This window comes from Chinchilla lanigera, unplaced genomic scaffold, assembly GCF_000276665.1.
Source record: "Chinchilla lanigera isolate Chin_1 unplaced genomic scaffold, ChiLan1.0 scaffold00044, whole genome shotgun sequence".
Classification (NCBI taxonomy): Eukaryota; Metazoa; Chordata; class Mammalia; order Rodentia; family Chinchillidae; genus Chinchilla; species Chinchilla lanigera.
The window spans coordinates 13,141,228-13,157,674 of NW_004955445.1; the positions used below are offsets into that span (position 1 = coordinate 13,141,228).

The following is a 16,447-nucleotide window of genomic DNA, read 5'->3' on the forward strand; positions in this document are numbered from 1 at the left end:
CGCGCACGTCCCTGGGCAGCCAGCGCAGCCGCGTCAGCTTCCTCAAGAGCGACCTCAGCTCGGGCGCCAGCGACGCGGCCTCCACCGCCAGCCTGGGCGAGGGCGCCGAGGGCGCGGACGAGGCCGCACCCTTCGAGGCGGACATCGACGCCACCACCACCGAGACCTACATGGGCGAGTGGAAGAACGACAAGCGCTCGGGCTTCGGCGTGAGCGAGCGCTCCAGCGGCCTCCGCTACGAGGGCGAGTGGCTGGACAACCTGCGCCACGGCTACGGCTGCACCACGCTGCCCGACGGCCACCGCGAGGAGGGCAAGTACCGCCACAACGTGCTGGTCAAGGGCACCAAGCGCCGCGTGTTGCCGCTCAAGAGCAGCAAGGTCCGCCAGAAGGTGGAGCACAGCGTGGAGGGCGCCCAGCGCGCCGCCGCCATAGCGCGCCAGAAGGCAGAGATCGCCGCCTCCAGGTAGGCTCAGGAGCGGGTGGAGGGGATGGGTGTGTGTGTGTGCGTGTGTGCGTGTGCATGTGTGTGTGCGCGCGCGCGTGTGTGTTGTCCTCGAGCAAGGCAGCCTCATAGGCCTTATCTCCAGCCTGTTTCTGCTTCCTTTACCGTTAGGAGTGGTCCCTGATAGAGAGCCCTTCCCGGCCCTCTGCCGGGAAGTTTATTTTTGTAATCCCATGGAAAAGTTATTGGAATTCTAGCGAGTTGATTCGACTCTAGAACTCACAGTGCAACCCACGGCGTAAATAAAGACGCAATTATATATCCAAAAGCGTGGGGAGCCAAGCGGGTCCTGAGTCCGGTTACGACGATGGTTAACGGGAACAAAGGCCTTGACCCAGGGTCAAACCTGGGTTTTATTAATTTGTGAAAAAGAGAGTGGCTTGAGGATGAGTGACTATGAGAATGGCGGGAAGTAGGTGAGTGCCGTGAGCTGGGCTAGGTAGGAGGCCTGAGATCACCTCTGCAAATGCAGAGAGAAGGATATGCAGAAAGAACAATCTGCATAACACATCTGAGGTAGTATGTGATGCTTTGGGGTTGGTGCCTCAGCTCTGATGTGTTATCTTTTATGCCCTGGGATGTCATGGCTCTTCATCAGAGGCTCGATCCCAGCCGACAGCGTGGAGCATGGCTCTCCATCCCGCCTCAGCTCACACATATTTTGCGGGGAGCTAGGGGAGTAGAGAACACGGCTCTGTTGCCTTTCCTTCAAAGACTACGTATCAGCACCTGGACTGGACCGATTTACATTGCTTAAGACCAATTGAAGAGATAAGGAAAAGTCCTAGTCAGCTCTGTGTATATCAGTGCATAGAAATAGGGCCAGGCTCAGCCAACATGGAGATAATTGCTCTTCTTTCAAGGAGAGTCATCCAGATGGTCCACCACAGTCCCTTGTGACCTTTATGGGGTTAATTGGAGGGGCTTCAGCAGTGGTGTCTCTGGTTGGTCCATCCATGTACCCATCCATGCACCCACCATTCTCTCATCCATCCACTCACTGCCACTAACCATTGTCCCTCCTGCCTCTGTGCTGACCTCTTACATTCACCCAGCCTTTCTACTGTCCACCATGTCTCGACACCCCTCCACCTTTTGTTTACCCAGCCAGCGGTCCACTCATCTGTATACCCAGCTGCACAGTCAAGCACTCATTCACCCATCCAGTCCCTTCATTCATGTAACTTTTCTAACATCCACCTGACAACTTCATCTACCCAGCCCTTCCAAACATCCAGCCACCTCCAATAACTCAACCTGTCTAACATCCATCCAAACAGCCACCCATCCCCCACAACCATTTACTCATTCACACTCATTTACCTTTCCATCCTTTTACTCACCCAACATCCAATTATCCACCTATCCACCTGCCCAGCTACCCATCCACTTACTGAGACATCCATTCAACCACCTACCCATTACTCATTCACAATAAGATGCATTCACTCCACTGACCCCATCTACTCAGCTACCCACCATAACATACATCCATGTATGCATTCACCCATCTGCTTCCATTTTTCCAGTCACCTCATCACCCAGCCACACTTCCATCCCCTGTACATCATCTGCATTCGCCCGTCCATCATGCAGCCACCTCCACTGCCCAACCAGACTCCCATCTAACAATCTACCATACTTCCATTCACTCAGCCACTCCCCTTCCCATCCCCCCAGCCATATGTACATAAAATCTCCCATCCGCTAAGTATCCACGCTGTCATGTGCATTCATATCCTTCTGTGCCTTCTCATTCCACTGCATATAAAGTACTACTCTTGTCTTCAAACATTTGTAACATCTTCTGTGTGCATGGCAAATTTGGTTTACAAACGCTGACACATTCAGTCCCCTCAGCAACCTTTTAGGATTGGTACTACTTTATTGCTATGTTACAGGCCAACTAAATGAAGCTTGGAAAAATAAGGTAATCTGCCTAAAATCACCCAGTTAGTGAGTAGCCTCTCATAATCTGGTTCCCATTGTCCCCCGCCCCCATGCCCTTTTCTACCATTCATACCCTGGGCCTGGGTTTTCCCCCTTTTTGGTTATCACCCTGGCCTTCTGTCACCCTTTTCTGGTTCCTGCTGCCGGCAGGCTTTTGCTCATGCTGGTTTCTCTGTCTGGGTTGCTCCTCCTCTTCTTGCTGCTCACTTAAGTATCACTGTTATTCTCATTTCACAAATTTGGAGTGAGCTGCAGGGAAAGTGGTGTGAGGAGATGAAAGGCTGTGACCTATCCCACTGCCTATAGTGATCCTTTTGGTGGCTTTAAAAAAAGCCTGGGCTAAAGTTGGTAGATGCGGCTTAGAGACAAATCCCGGCATTACTGTCTTTGATCGCTCAGTGCCTTGGGTAAATCAGCTTGCCTGTATGAGTTTCCGTTTCCTCTGTGTGTGGTGTCATCATTTAGTTGTGAATCCTTGACCAGTTGAATTTTCTTCTCTAACCTCAGTGTTTCACCTGTGGAACACTTGAGAAAGAAGTGCAGTCCAGTGGTCCTCGGTCCTGTTGTGGGTACTTCTCCGGACAGCAGATTCTAAGATGGGAAGCAATGTGCAGGGCATTCATGGAGAGCACTCTCAGGACCCACGGTTGTAGGAAGGTCAGGAAGCAGTGTGGGGCAGCTCCTTGGGCAGTAGTGTGGACTTCCCAGAGGCCAGCCAACCACAAGGGGCTTTCTGTGGCAGAGATGGACTTAAAAGTTGTCCCAAGTACAGCGTGGACTGGATCTCAACATCTTCTGTACTGAATGCAGGCGATCTCTCAGAAAACAGCATGACGTGGGCTGACGTGGGCCGAACAGTTCTCCTCGGTCGCAGCTCTCTAAGCAGTCCTGAAGGGGGAGCAGGATGAACACCAAGCACATGCTCAAGAAATACTACTAGTTATTATCAGCATTTAATGCATGTATTTGACAGCTGTAGAAACTGAGGCACAAAGGAACAATGTAATATGCTCAAGACCACCTGGGGAACCAGGCTTCAGCCCTTAGCTTTCTGATTCCACAGCTTTAACCAGTACATTTTGCTACCTCTGAACTTTGTGAGCTTTAAATTGCTATGAATGTTAATGTCACATCAAAAGCAGAAAGAAGCTATGGGTGATTTTCTTAAGACTTCTTGGGTTGAGGCTGCTATGGTTTGTCCCCTTCCAACTCATGTTGGAATTTAATTCACTTTGATTTTAACAGCATTAAGAGGTGGGACCTTTACCAGGTGATTAGGCCTGGAGGACTATGCCCTTGTGGGTGGGATAAATGCCACTATAAAATGGTAAGTTTAGACCCCTTTTGCCTATTTGACTTTCTCCTCTTCAGAGATTACAGCACTCAGGATACCATCTCAGAAGAAGAAAATGGCCTCACCAAACACTGAACTTACTGGTGCTTTCAGTTTAGCCTTCTCAATCTTCACAACCATAGGCCAAAAACTTTCTGCTGGTTGTATAAGATGTGAGTGAAAAATATGGTGAATGTTTAAATGACAAATAAATTGTTACAGTAAGACACATTGCCTTTAATTTCCCTCAAAATACTCCCCCTCGCTTTGAACACACTTGTTATTCTTGCCATGTTCTGAAGAATTTCTGGAAGTCTTTTTTGTGTGTGGCTGCCTCAATGTCCTAAGTCAGTTCAGAACATTTACCGTTCATAATTATTTTGACTTTGAGGAAAAGCCAGAAGCTGCAAGGTCCTACATCAGGTGCATAAGGTGAATGAGGACATACCATAACGTTTTTATTTGACAGAAATTGCTGTAAACATTTTGAATTGATTTAGGACATTGATTTGTGTTCACAAAAAAGACATTCATGGAAGAGGACTTCTAGAACTGCTTCAGAAAGTGGCAAAAACAATAAGTATATTCAAAGCAAGGTGGAATACTGGGGGGGGATACAGTTAATGTCAGTGTGTCTTTCAGTGTAATGAAATTTTTTTAAAAATTTAAGCATTCAGCTTATTTTTTTATCATACTTCATAAATTACCAATCTCAGATACTTTTTATAGCCATACAAATGAACTAAGGGGCAAAGCCAGGCTTATAATCAGGTAGTCTTGGATAGTTTTATGAATAAAAAAGGAGCACTTCTTAAAAATAAAACTTACATTGGAATAATTTTAGATTTACAAAATGTTGCAGGAATAGTACAGATAATTCCCATAGACTTCCATTTGTTGACTTTTGTATTACTAATGTTGACTTTTTGTATTACCATATGACATTCATCAAGACCAACAGTAGCACATTGCTTCTCACTAAACTCTATAGACTTTGTTCTGACTGTACTGGTTTTTCCACTAATGTCCATTTACTCTTTCAGGAACCCATATTGCATTGTTAGGTCTCCTTAGTCACCTCGATCCCTGACAGTTTCTCACTCTTTCCTTGTTTCTCTGGGCCAGGACAGTGTTAAAGGAGTACTGGTCCCTCTATTTGGATTTGTCTGACATTTTTGTCTGAATGACTGAGGTTATAGGTTTTGAAGTAGACCACAGAAGTGAAGTACCCTTCTCACTGTCACATCACCTTGGGGAATGTGAAATCCATGTGACTTTTCACTACTTATGATCATGTGACTAAGGAGGCATCTTCCGGAAGTCTCTGATGTAAAGTTACTGTTTTCCCCTCTCCCTACTCTGATCTTTTGAGTCCAGGTATTAAGTCTACAATCAAGAAGAGAAAGTCTGGGATTCAGCTTCATCTTTTGGAGAAGGGGAATCCACATATATCATTTGAAATTCTTTTTTGTTTTTTCAAGACGAGGTCTTACTATACAGCTCAAGCTGGCCTTGAACTCACTTTATAGCCCAGGTTGACCTTGAGCTCACAGTGATCCTCCTGCCTCAACCTCCCAAGTGCTGGGAATACAGGTGCATACCACCACGCCCAGCCTGAAATTCTTCTATATGTAAGATTTGTTCTTTTTTCTAAAGAGAATATTTTTATTTGATTGATTGATTGATAAATGCAGGGCCTCACACATGCTAGGCAAGAACTCTACCACTGTACCATACCCCCAAGCCCATAAAAAGACCATTTTTAGTAACTATACTGATGTGTATGGTCATAACAGATAGAAGCCAGTACTATCCTGGGACACACAGAGAGGGCTGGGTAAGAATTTAGGCTCTGGATTCAGACAGCCATGAAATGGAAGCCTGGCCATGCTATTGGAGTTTTAGGGCAAAAGCCTCTGCCCCGGAGGGTCCCACAACACCCCTCATCCCATAACATCAATCAAGGAATCAAAGCCAGGTTTGGTGGCACATGCCTATAATTCCAGCACTCGGGAGGCTGTGCAACAGCAAGCAGAGACACCAAAATGACACCCAGGATTTGGAGGCAGATTTATTTATGTTGATGGGCACTGATCAGGATCATTCCCAGAATGTCAGGCCCTGATCTCTGGTGGTCTAGGACTTATATGAGATAAGCAAGCAGGAAGTACAGAGACAGAATGGCTTGTCAGTTGTGGATTGATTTATATAATGTATATCATAGTGACCAACAGTGTACATCACAGTGACTAGCCGTTTCTAAGAGACAGGGGCAACCAGAACTGGAACAGGACCTAGCACCTGGACAACTAACAAACTGAAGTATACTGGCTGGGGGTGGGTGTCATTTTTTGCTACAGCTGAAGTGGGGTATTTCCAGGAGTTTAAAGCCAGCCTGGGCTACACAGTGAGTTCAAGACCAGTCTCAAGCAAGACCCTGTCTCAAAAACGAAACAAACAAACAATAACAAATCAGCGTGACCACACTGAGAAGCCCTGATGAAGAGGTCTGAGATGTCTTTCAGGGGCTGACAGAAGCTTTGGGTTTTATAGAAAAGGGAAACAAAAGCAAGGGATGGGAGTTTGCATAGCTGGAGGGATTGCATAGCATGGGTAATCCTGGTCTATTCACAGTCTGGTTGATAGGCAACATCTCAGCATTGCTTCTAGGAGTTGCTTGTGAGCTGTCATTGCTTTGGGACAGTGGAGTTCCATGATGAGAAGAGAACTCCATGAGTTCTCAGATGAGATGACAGCCACTGTGTAGGGAGCCGCCTCAGTTCCTGTCATGGGGTGATTGCTCCCGCTTGGAGGGGATCACTTATCATGGTGTGGTCTGCAAGGCTCTGCTTTTTTTTTTTGGCATCCGAGGTGACTGTAGGTTTAGGACAGTGACTGGAGAGACTTCTAGACATTGCTTCAGGGGCTCTGGAGTTGGACTTTGTAAAGTCTGTCAATTGGATGTCCCTGCAAATCCTGAAAATGATTTTAGTTACTCTTACCTTGGTGTCTTTTAATATCAAAGAAGGATGAGAAATGTTGGGGGTTAATTTAGTGCTAATAAACATCATAATACAAGACAGTCCTTCAGCGATCAATTTGCCTGTATGCAGAGTAGAGCAGGGATCTGACTGAAGTTTTAAGGTAATAACTAAGACAAGTAAGACAAAGCAGAGGTGCCATTCTTTACCCTGCTTTTAGCTTAGTTACCCATTGGGCATCTGCTCTCCAGCCTCTAGTTCTCTGTTATAGCTCTTCTACTAACTGGCAGTGTGAACTCACCCAAATTCACCACTTTGGCCCTGCGATCCTGTTTGCTCGTAGGGTTCTTAAGAAGAGGAGATGAGCTATGCCTGTACAGTGCCTGGTATGAAACAGCCAGCAGCACAAACCATCCTTTTTTATTTTTTATTTTTTGGTTTTTTTTTGAGACAGGCTTTCACTCTGTAGTTCAGGCCAGGCTTGAACTCATGGATCTCCTCCTGCCTCAGCCTCCCAAGTGCTGGGATTACAGGCATCTGCCACCACAGCTGGCAGTGCAAGCTATCCTGATGAGCATCTCCCATGTTTGATTGCAGAGGCGAGGAAGTGGAAGCCAGGAGGGTGGGGATTATCCCCAGGGGCTCTCCCTTTTGGGGCAAAACCTTGCCTCTCCCTGCTCCCCGCTTTCCCTACCCTCCTTGATTTTCCTGCTGATGCCAGGACCCTTGAATCAGGAAGTTGTCCTGCTCTCACTGAGAAGGCCTGCGGTGGGCCCCGAGCGGGAGTGAGACATTGGTATCCAGCCTCTGGGACGCAGCGCTGCTGTGAGCAGAGCATAGGAGAAATTTGGAGCCCTGTGTGTGAGGGCTGAGGCCCGTGTGCCCCGGGGCTGGTACCATGTGGGGAGTAGCTGCCTGGCTCCTCTTCAAGCTCAAGCTGCATTTCCAATTAAGGGAGTCTCTGGGTTAGCAGGAAACACAGGATTTCGGTTGTCTGTCTTCCTCAGAGGTTCTTCCCTTTCCTGGGCTTTGTGAGGGATCTGGCTGCAGAGGGGCAGAAAGCGCCCCCAGCAGCCAGCAGCTGCCTAGGGCCTGGAGGAACTGCATCCTGGCCTCTAGCTCTTGGCCCTAGGGTTATGTGACCCTCGTCATGGGTTAGGCTGTCTCCAAGGGCCTCAGTGAGTCCAGAGCAACACTGTCTGATAAGGAAGGAACAAAAGGAAGTCACATATATAATTAGAGATTTTTTAAACAGCAAACACATTGAAACAAGTAAGAAGAAGCAGGTGAAATTAATTTCAACAATATAGTCTTCTCTAACTCGGTAAGTCTGAAATAATTTTAGCGTGTAATCAGTATTTTAGAAAGTATGAATAGGTTACTTTATACTGTTCTTACACTACGCCCAGTGTGTGTGTCACATAGCATATCTCCACATGGACCAGACACATTTCAAGTGCTCTAGTGACCGCCTGTGACAAGGGGCAATGTCTGTGATCAGGACTTGTTTCCCAGAGGGAGAAAGCTGAGACATACTGTTCCCTTAAAACGGACTGCAGATCAGAAAAGATCCTAGACTTGTGATGTCCAGCATGGTAGCCACTTGTGGCAGGGGCCCCAGAGCGCTTGAAAGGTGGCTGGTCTGAGCTGAGATGTGAGACACGCACTGGACTTCAGAAACTTTGTGTGCCAAGAGTATAGTCTATCTATGATTTTAACAATCTTTATTACATGTTGGAATTATATTTTATATCTATTGGATTGGGGGAAATGTATCATTGAAATTAATTTCATCTGATTCTTTTTATGTTTTTGAATGTGGTTACTAGAAAGTGACTTTAATTTACATATGTGACTTCCATTCCATCATTTCTGGGCAGTGTTGCTCTAGACCCATTCAGGCCCAGGAGCTAGTCCAGCCTGTTCACTGCTAAGGTGTGAAATAGGCAAGGAAAGGGATCAAGGCATAGCCACAGTTACTAAGTGACGGAGGGGGTTAGACCCACACCTTCTGATTTTGTGGCTGAGAGCTCTTTTGGTAACGCCTTTTAAGGTCATGGATGCTGGGCTGGTGAGCGAAGCTGGGAAGTTTGGGGAGGTGCCTGGACTTCTCTTGTTGTCACACCAACCCCCTGATAAATGACTCCCTTCTGGAAGGAGCACAGTGAGTGACTAAGCCTTTTGCTTGCTTCTCTGCAGACCTCGGTTCCTCATTTCTAAAAGGAGGGTAGGGATATCTACCTGGAGTGTTTTTCTGAAGGGAAAGCAGACCACGTATGTGAAACGCTGCAGGCCCGCAAGCACTCAGTAAATGTCAGCTGCTGCAGTCCTTGTCTAGTGTTTTCGTCATTGTGTTCCTGCTCACAGCCTGGGCAGGGGATATCCCTGGGGAGTTCTCAGCTGCCCCGGCATGTGAAGTTTGGAGTATCTCAGGGTTTGTAGTGGGGTGACATCGCTGAACTGGTCCGTCTTCTGTCCTCCCATGCCATCCCTGCTCTGTTTCCCCCATCCCACCCCACCCTACCCTGGGCTGGCCCTGGAAGCTCCCAAACTGAGAGTGGGACTAAAGTTAGTTTTGCAAGTTGCTGGGGTCTGAATTTCTCTCGTGTGCAGGAGTCTGTGGTGCATCGCCTGTGTGTAGGCTGTGACACCGAGCAGGCTCTGCTTTGAATCTTGAGTTCAGTCTCTGTGATGGTTGGGATCCGAAATGTCCCACGCAGGGTTGAAGGGTTATCCCTAGGGCAACAAAATTGAGGGGAGCCTCAAGAGATAACCAGCTCATGAGAGCACTGACCGCCTCTATGGGTTAATCCATTAACGAGCCCACAGCGGAGCGGGCTGTTAGGAGGCTGGGCTGACTAGGACGGGTGAATGTCAGGGTGTGTTTTTTCTCCAGCCCCTTCCTCTCCCTCTCTCTGTTTCCTGGCTGCCCCGGGCCTGGGCAGCCATGATGTTTCCTTCACTGCGCCCTGCTGGCATGGTGTTTCTGCTTCACCTCAGGCCCCTGGCGATGGCCTCACTGTGGGTTAGAACCTCTGAAACCGTGAGCCAAAATAAACCTTTCCTCCTCTGAGCTATTTTTCTCGTCTATCTTGTCACAGCGATGGAACGATCCCAGAGCCTCTTGTGAGCTGTGTGACTTGAGGCAAGTTGTCTCACCTTTCTGGGATTCATTTCCCTGTTCAGTCAAACAGGAGGTGTAAGCTGCTATGGTGAATCAGATTCCACTCTGCAGAAATCTAAGCCTCCCTGAGAAGGAAATAGAGGGCCTTGCCTTCTCTCCTGGTCGCTGCAGCATCTTTCCTGCCCTTTCCTCGCCTGTGCACACAGTCCCAATTCTTATTCCATCTGTACACCCGCTTACGCTTACCTTGTTAATCTTCATCTTTAAATGAATTTGCCTTAAAACTGTTGGGTAAGCCAGGTGCACCTATAATCTCTGCATTTTGAAAGGCTTGGGCAGAAGGATTACAAGTTCATTTTACAGATGGGAAACTGAGGCACAGATTAAGATCCTCAAACAAATCATATAGCTAAGTGAAGAAGCCACAGCTGGGAGCTGAAGCCAGGAGGCCTGGTTCAGGAACAGTCTTCAGTGTGACCCGACCTTTGCTGGGCTTCCTTTTGCAAGCTGGGCACACAGTGGTGGATCGTCGGGGTCAGCATTCTCCAGGGACTCTCAGCCAGGTACTGAACATGGACGGGGACTAGATGTGGTCAGTGGGAAGGAGGAAGGAGCTGGAAGTGGGAGGTTCCAGAGCAACTCACCGTCCCGGGGTTGGTTGGGGAGAGCTCCCTGCAGGTAGCTGCTGCTGTTGGAAGTTGGCAGGTGGAGCAGAGGTCAAGGTCATCCCAGGTAAGACCTAGGATGTGCACTGGCCTGGAGGTTGGAGTGTGCCAGGTGTATTTTGGGATCAGTGAGTCACTGAGAATGCCGAAGAGGAGGGAGGAGAGCTTAGAAATGAGGCTAAGGCAGCCTCAAGCCGGGGCCAGGTTAGGACAGCTGTAAGTGCGCGGTGCAGGGGTGGGAGCCTGATGTTCCAAACTGAAATATTAGGGGTGATGCGCTTTACCGGCAGGTAGGAGGCTTAGGTGTCACTTGCTAAAGGGTGGTAGACACGGGGACCTGACCTTCTTAAAACTGCTGCCGGGGACTGCCACTTCCTGGCTCTCGCTGATGACCGCCTATAGAATCACAGACACAGCTATTTTAAGCACAGCTCCTGATTTTTGAAGAAAAACTAGAGAGGTATATTTTGACATAAATCTTCTCCCTTTTTTTTGACTTTTTATTACGATAAAGTTAAACATGTAGAGAGATTGTCACAGCAAACCCTCATACAGTCATTAACTGGATGTGACAGCTGTTAGCAGTTTTGCTGTAGTTCATCTTTCTTGATATCACCCCACGTTAGTTTTAGATCTCATGAAAGAATTCACCTCCAGATACTTCAGAATGTACCTCTAAAATACAAAGGCATTTCCTACATAACCCCAAATCCACAATTCCATGTAGTAGATCAACAATAAAACCGTATGAATAATTTCCATCTCAAGTACATGTAATGTATGAGCTGTTCAAACAAGGAGTTGTCTCATTGTAGTTTTTATTTTTTAAGCTGTGGCAAAGTTTATTCAAGAAAGGAAAAATGAAGAGTGAGAGAGAAACTGGCTCTGCAGAGCGAGCTTGGGCCCCAAACTCACTATGTAGCCCAGTGTGGCTTTGAACTCACAGTGATCCTCCTGCATCAGCCTCACAAGTGCTGGGATTACAGGTGTGTGCCACCATGCCAGGCAGGTTGTCTTTTTATTATCAAATTTCAAGTATTCCTTACATATTATAAACACAAGACCCTTGTCAGATATGTGATTGGCAGATATTTTCCCTATTCTCTGCCATACCTGCTTTTCTTCTTGATGGAGTCTTTTTAAATCCTATTTTTAATGTTGCTGAATCTACAGATCAGTTTGTAGAGCATTTTCATTCTAACAAATGTCAGTCTTCTAGTCTATGAACGTGGGACATCTTTCCATTTACTCAGTTTAATTACTTTCAGTGATGTCTTGCAGTTGTCAGTGTACAAGTTTTGCATTTCCTCTGTTAAATCTACTCACGAGTGTTTTATTCTTTTTGCTGCTGTCGTAAATGGAATTGTTTAATTTGACTTTTAGATTGGAAACTGTGTCTCTTTTAATCTAGAATTGTCTTCCTCCCTTTTAAAATAACAGGACATCTTCTAGATTTTCCTGGTTGGTTCCTCATGGTATTGTTTAACTATTTTTCTGTCTTTCCTGTACTTTCTGTAAGTTCTATCTAAAATAGATCAGGTTCGACTTTTCTGGAATGCACACTTACTTTAGTAAGTGGTTCTATATGCTTCATATTGTATTGTGTGAAGAGGCATACACTTTCTGGTTGATGTGAAATCTTCCAGTTCGCATAATAAATAATAAATCGAACACGTTTAGGAGCAGGGAAGGAGGCAAAGAGGAGAGAAGGAGGAGGTAAAGGAGGGGAGAAAAGAAGGAGGTTAGAGCCATGGGGGAGAAGCATAGTACCTCTTTCCCTAAACTCTAAATGCTCATATACTTGCATGAAAACCCATCAACATGTATTTTGTTTTCTTTTCTTCTGGTATCGGGAATTGAACTTACGACCTTGCGCTTGCCAGGCAGGCGCTGTGCCGCTGAGCTAAATCCCCAGCCCCAAACCCATCAACATGTGAACACATACTCATACACACATACACATACACAAACGCATAAATGGGTTTTCTGTTATGTAGGCCAGAAAACATACAAAATATTCTGTAGGCAAGAAAATTATAGGGGTGCTGTATGCTGCCCCTCAGTCCTTGTTGGAGGCTCTTTCTCGAGGCAGTGGGTAGCCATGAGAGCTGGGAATAACCTACATACATGTGTATGACCACATTATTCTTCGTGTGTGTGTGTGTGTGTGTGTGTGTATGAGAGAGAGAAGTACTGGCGACTGAACCCAGGATCTTCCACTGAGCTATATCCCCAACTCTTTTAAAATTCTTTATTTTGAGACAGGGTCCAAGTTACCCAAGCTGGGCTTCAATTTGTGATTCTCCTGCCTCAGCCTCTCGAGTAGCTGGGATTACAGGCATGTTCTACGATGCCTGGCTTGACCACTTCATTCTTGCTGTGAAGATGAGGGTTTGGGTGGCAGCAGCCAGGTTATAGGTTGGGAGTCAGTGAGAAGGCTGCTTTATGGACTTATTTATTTATTTATTTTTGTCTTTTTGAGGCACGGTTCCACTATGTAGTTCAAGCAGGCCTTGAGCTCGCTTTTTAGCCCAGGCTGGTCTCCAATCCACAACAATCCTCCTGCCTCAGCCTCCCAAGTGCTGGGATTGCAGGCATGTGCCACCATGCCTGGCTTGCTTTATGGATCTTGAGGCCATCTCAGGGGACTGACACAAGACCCTGTAAAGCTACCATTATCTGGCAACATTTGCTGAGAGAAACCTGAAATATGGCAGGGCCACTGGGGTGGGCAGAAAGGGGCTGGTGGCACCACCAGGAGGCTGGCCATGGGTTTGGGTTTCTAGAAGCCCGGCACGGTTGATCAGTTATCTTTCTTATATACTTTTCTTTTTAATTGGACGAAGAAGAGGATTGAGGTGGTCTCCGCCCGTTGTCGAGTCAGGGGTGTCCGGGGATGCATGCACTTCAGACTGGAGGCGGGTGGAGGAGGGCAGGGTGTGGGAGGAGGTCCACAGAGGAGGGCCCTCATGAACCCAAGGCCGCCGGGCATACTCTTCCTTTCTGCTTTCCAGGACACTGTTTGCCACTGGGTCAAAAACAAAGAAACCTTTGTTTTTCACACCCCGTTTCCTTGTCCTGTGCTAAGGGAAGTCCACTGAGGCAAACCCGGAAGGCAGATAGAGCAGAAGGAGCGCTGTGTGTGAGGGAGGAGACCAGTGGGCCCAGCAGCCTACACTCCCAGCCTGGCCGTCTAAGGGGACTGACACAAGACCCTGCATAGCTACCATTACCTGATGACATGGACTGAGGACGGAGTGTGCGGCAGGCACGGTCCTGGTTCTAAGTGCTTAGCTGAATTAATGCATCTGATTCTAACTGAGGCACTGGAAACTTTTTTTACCTTCTCAGAGCCCCAGAGCTTAGATGCAGACCCTGGAGTCTGTTCTTAGCCAAGATGCTGTTCTTCCCTCGAGATACAGTGAGTTTCTCCCTCACTGCCTTTTGTCCTTTACTCTAACATTGTTCTAAGCAACATACTGTTAAAATTGAAGACAGGTCAGAATAAAAATTAAAAATTAATAAAATCCTTCCCTGCCCTCTTTTGGGTCCATTTGGGCCTCTGAGCTAACTGTTGTTAACAGTTCACTTAAATAATTCTTCCACTTAGTTCCTCTGGTTTTGTTTTTGTTTTTATGTGACTAGAACTGCCTGTCTAACGTTCTGCAGCTTGTCATTTTGACTTAACAGATTTTAAGATCTTTTCATCTTAGGTATATGGATCTGCCTGTTCTTTTAACAGCTGTATAATATTCCATATTTTGGGGGTACCATAGTTTATTTAACCAGATCACTCTTGATGGAGATTGAAACCATTTTATGTTTTCATGATCACAAGTGAGGCTGCAGGGAACATCCTTGGACCCATAACCTTGTTCACAGAGTTGGGTATAGGAATGGCCTCACCAGGAAACTCATCTTATCAGGGACACTCAAACATCATTGGGATATATGAGAAATAGAGAAGCTCTCTGCTCTCTTATCCATGGAGGATTCATTCTAAGACCTCCCAATGGGTTCCTGAAACTGTAAATAGTACAAAACCATGTATATACTGTTTATTTTCCTTACACACAAATACTTATGATCAAGTTTAATGAATGAATGAATTAGTTTGTTTGTTTTGGGTTTTTGACACAGTATCTTGCTATGCAGCCGAGGCTGGCCTCAAATTTACCATCCTCCTGCTTCATACTCCGTAGGGCTGGGATTATAGGTGGATGCCACCATGCCTGGCTAGTTTTATTTATGAATTAAACATGGTGAGAGATTAACAATGACTACTACTGAAGTAGAACAGTTATAACCGCATACTATATGTTACTATGGTGTACTGTTATTATAACTTATAAGTTATTTAAAATTTTTGAATTGTTTATTTTGGGAATTTTCCCTTAATATTCTTGGCCCATGTTTGACCTGGGGTAACCGATGCTGTGGAAAGTGAAACTGCAGAAAGGCCGGGCGTGGTGCCGCACGCCTGTAATCTCAGCACTCAGGAGGCTGAGGCAGGAGGATCGTTGCAAGTTCGAGGTCAGTTTGGGCTACAAAGTGAGTGCAAGGCTAGCCTGAACTGCATAGAGAGACCCTGCCTCAAAAAGACCAAAAAAAAAAGAAAGTGAAACTGCAGATGAAGGGGAGCTATGGTGTAAAGCCCATTCACCTGAGGCTCTGACATTCTCTGTCAAGGTAAATTCAGTGGTCTCTCCTAAAGGTCCGCAGAGCCCTTGCTTGGATCAACACAGACAAACACTTGAAACTCTCAACAACTTACCCAGTGTCCCACACCATCCCTCCAGTGTATGTTTAACAAATATTAAAAGAATCATTGTTACAAGAGAGAGAAACATTCATGGGTTAAATTCCTACAGCTGGATTTGTTGAATCAAAAGGATGCATATTGCACTCCTGTCAGAACGCCGTCACCCTACAGTAGGATGCTCCAGAAGCCCCCTCCACCCCTCTGCCAACATGCCAGAGCGCAGCTTTCCTCACACCTTTGCACGAACACTGTCTCCTCTTCTGTATCTTTGCCATGTGTGCTGTGAGCCCAGTGACCATCAGCACGCCTCCAGACAACTGCTGGTGCCCACAGAGGCAAAGTCTGTCTTTGTCCTCTCTTTCTGTCCTCGCCACCCAACATTCCAGGAGATGGGGTTCCAGCTCCCTGGGGATGAGCTTGCAGAGGCAGAAGGGCCTCTGGACTCCTGCCCTCCCTCACATCCCTCCGTGTGAGTCCCCAGGTGGACAAAGTCCCTCTGCACCCGGAGACCGATGCCCAGTGGCACTTCCTGAGTCACGAGGGCAGGAGCCTCACAACATATATGAGGCAGTTGATCCGTGAAGGCGGAGAGGTTTGGGAGAGAGAGAAGAGCTTGCTGGAGTCCATGGCAGCAAGGAGATGTTAGAACTAGGGGACAGTGTGTCCGGGGAGGTCGGGGCTTCCACTCAGGGAGCAGAGAGCCAGGACAAAGCCCCATCGCGCTCCTGTCGGCCCACAGGTGGGAAGTGCTAGAGGGAGGATGAGTCTGGTGTGATTTTTTTTTCCACAGTGAAGAAACTGAGGCCTAGACGGGGAGAAGCAGCAGCTGGAGAACAGGATGAGCGAGGAACTAGTGAGACTTCAGTTGGCTTCTGGGCCACATTAATAAATCCAATGGGAAGCAGACAGAGCCCTGGGAGGTGGGAAGGGGTGTTTTCATTGCCCCACTCTCCATCCTAGGGCTGTGCTTCAGGTCCAGCTGCAGGGCCTCTCCCACCTCATTCCTTAGTCTAACTAGCTGAGTCAGAGAGCAAATAGGGTGCTGTCTGGGGAGAGGTCACTTAAACCCCAAGTGGAAAAGTTTCCCTGCTTTCCAGTGGGCCATCCTTTGCCCTATGCTGACACCT

At 47.0% G+C, this 16,447-nt stretch overlaps 1 protein-coding gene across 1 annotated transcript in view; it reads left to right on the forward strand.

Moving 5' to 3' along the window:
- The window catches only part of Jph2 (junctophilin 2), a gene marked incomplete in the record, with an annotated part of 72,750 nt that overhangs the window by 23,916 nt on the left and 32,387 nt on the right, over positions 1–16,447 (forward strand). The window contains 1 exon segment of the mRNA XM_013518286.1: positions 1–466. Coding sequence (XP_013373740.1) covers positions 1–466 — 466 coding nt within the window.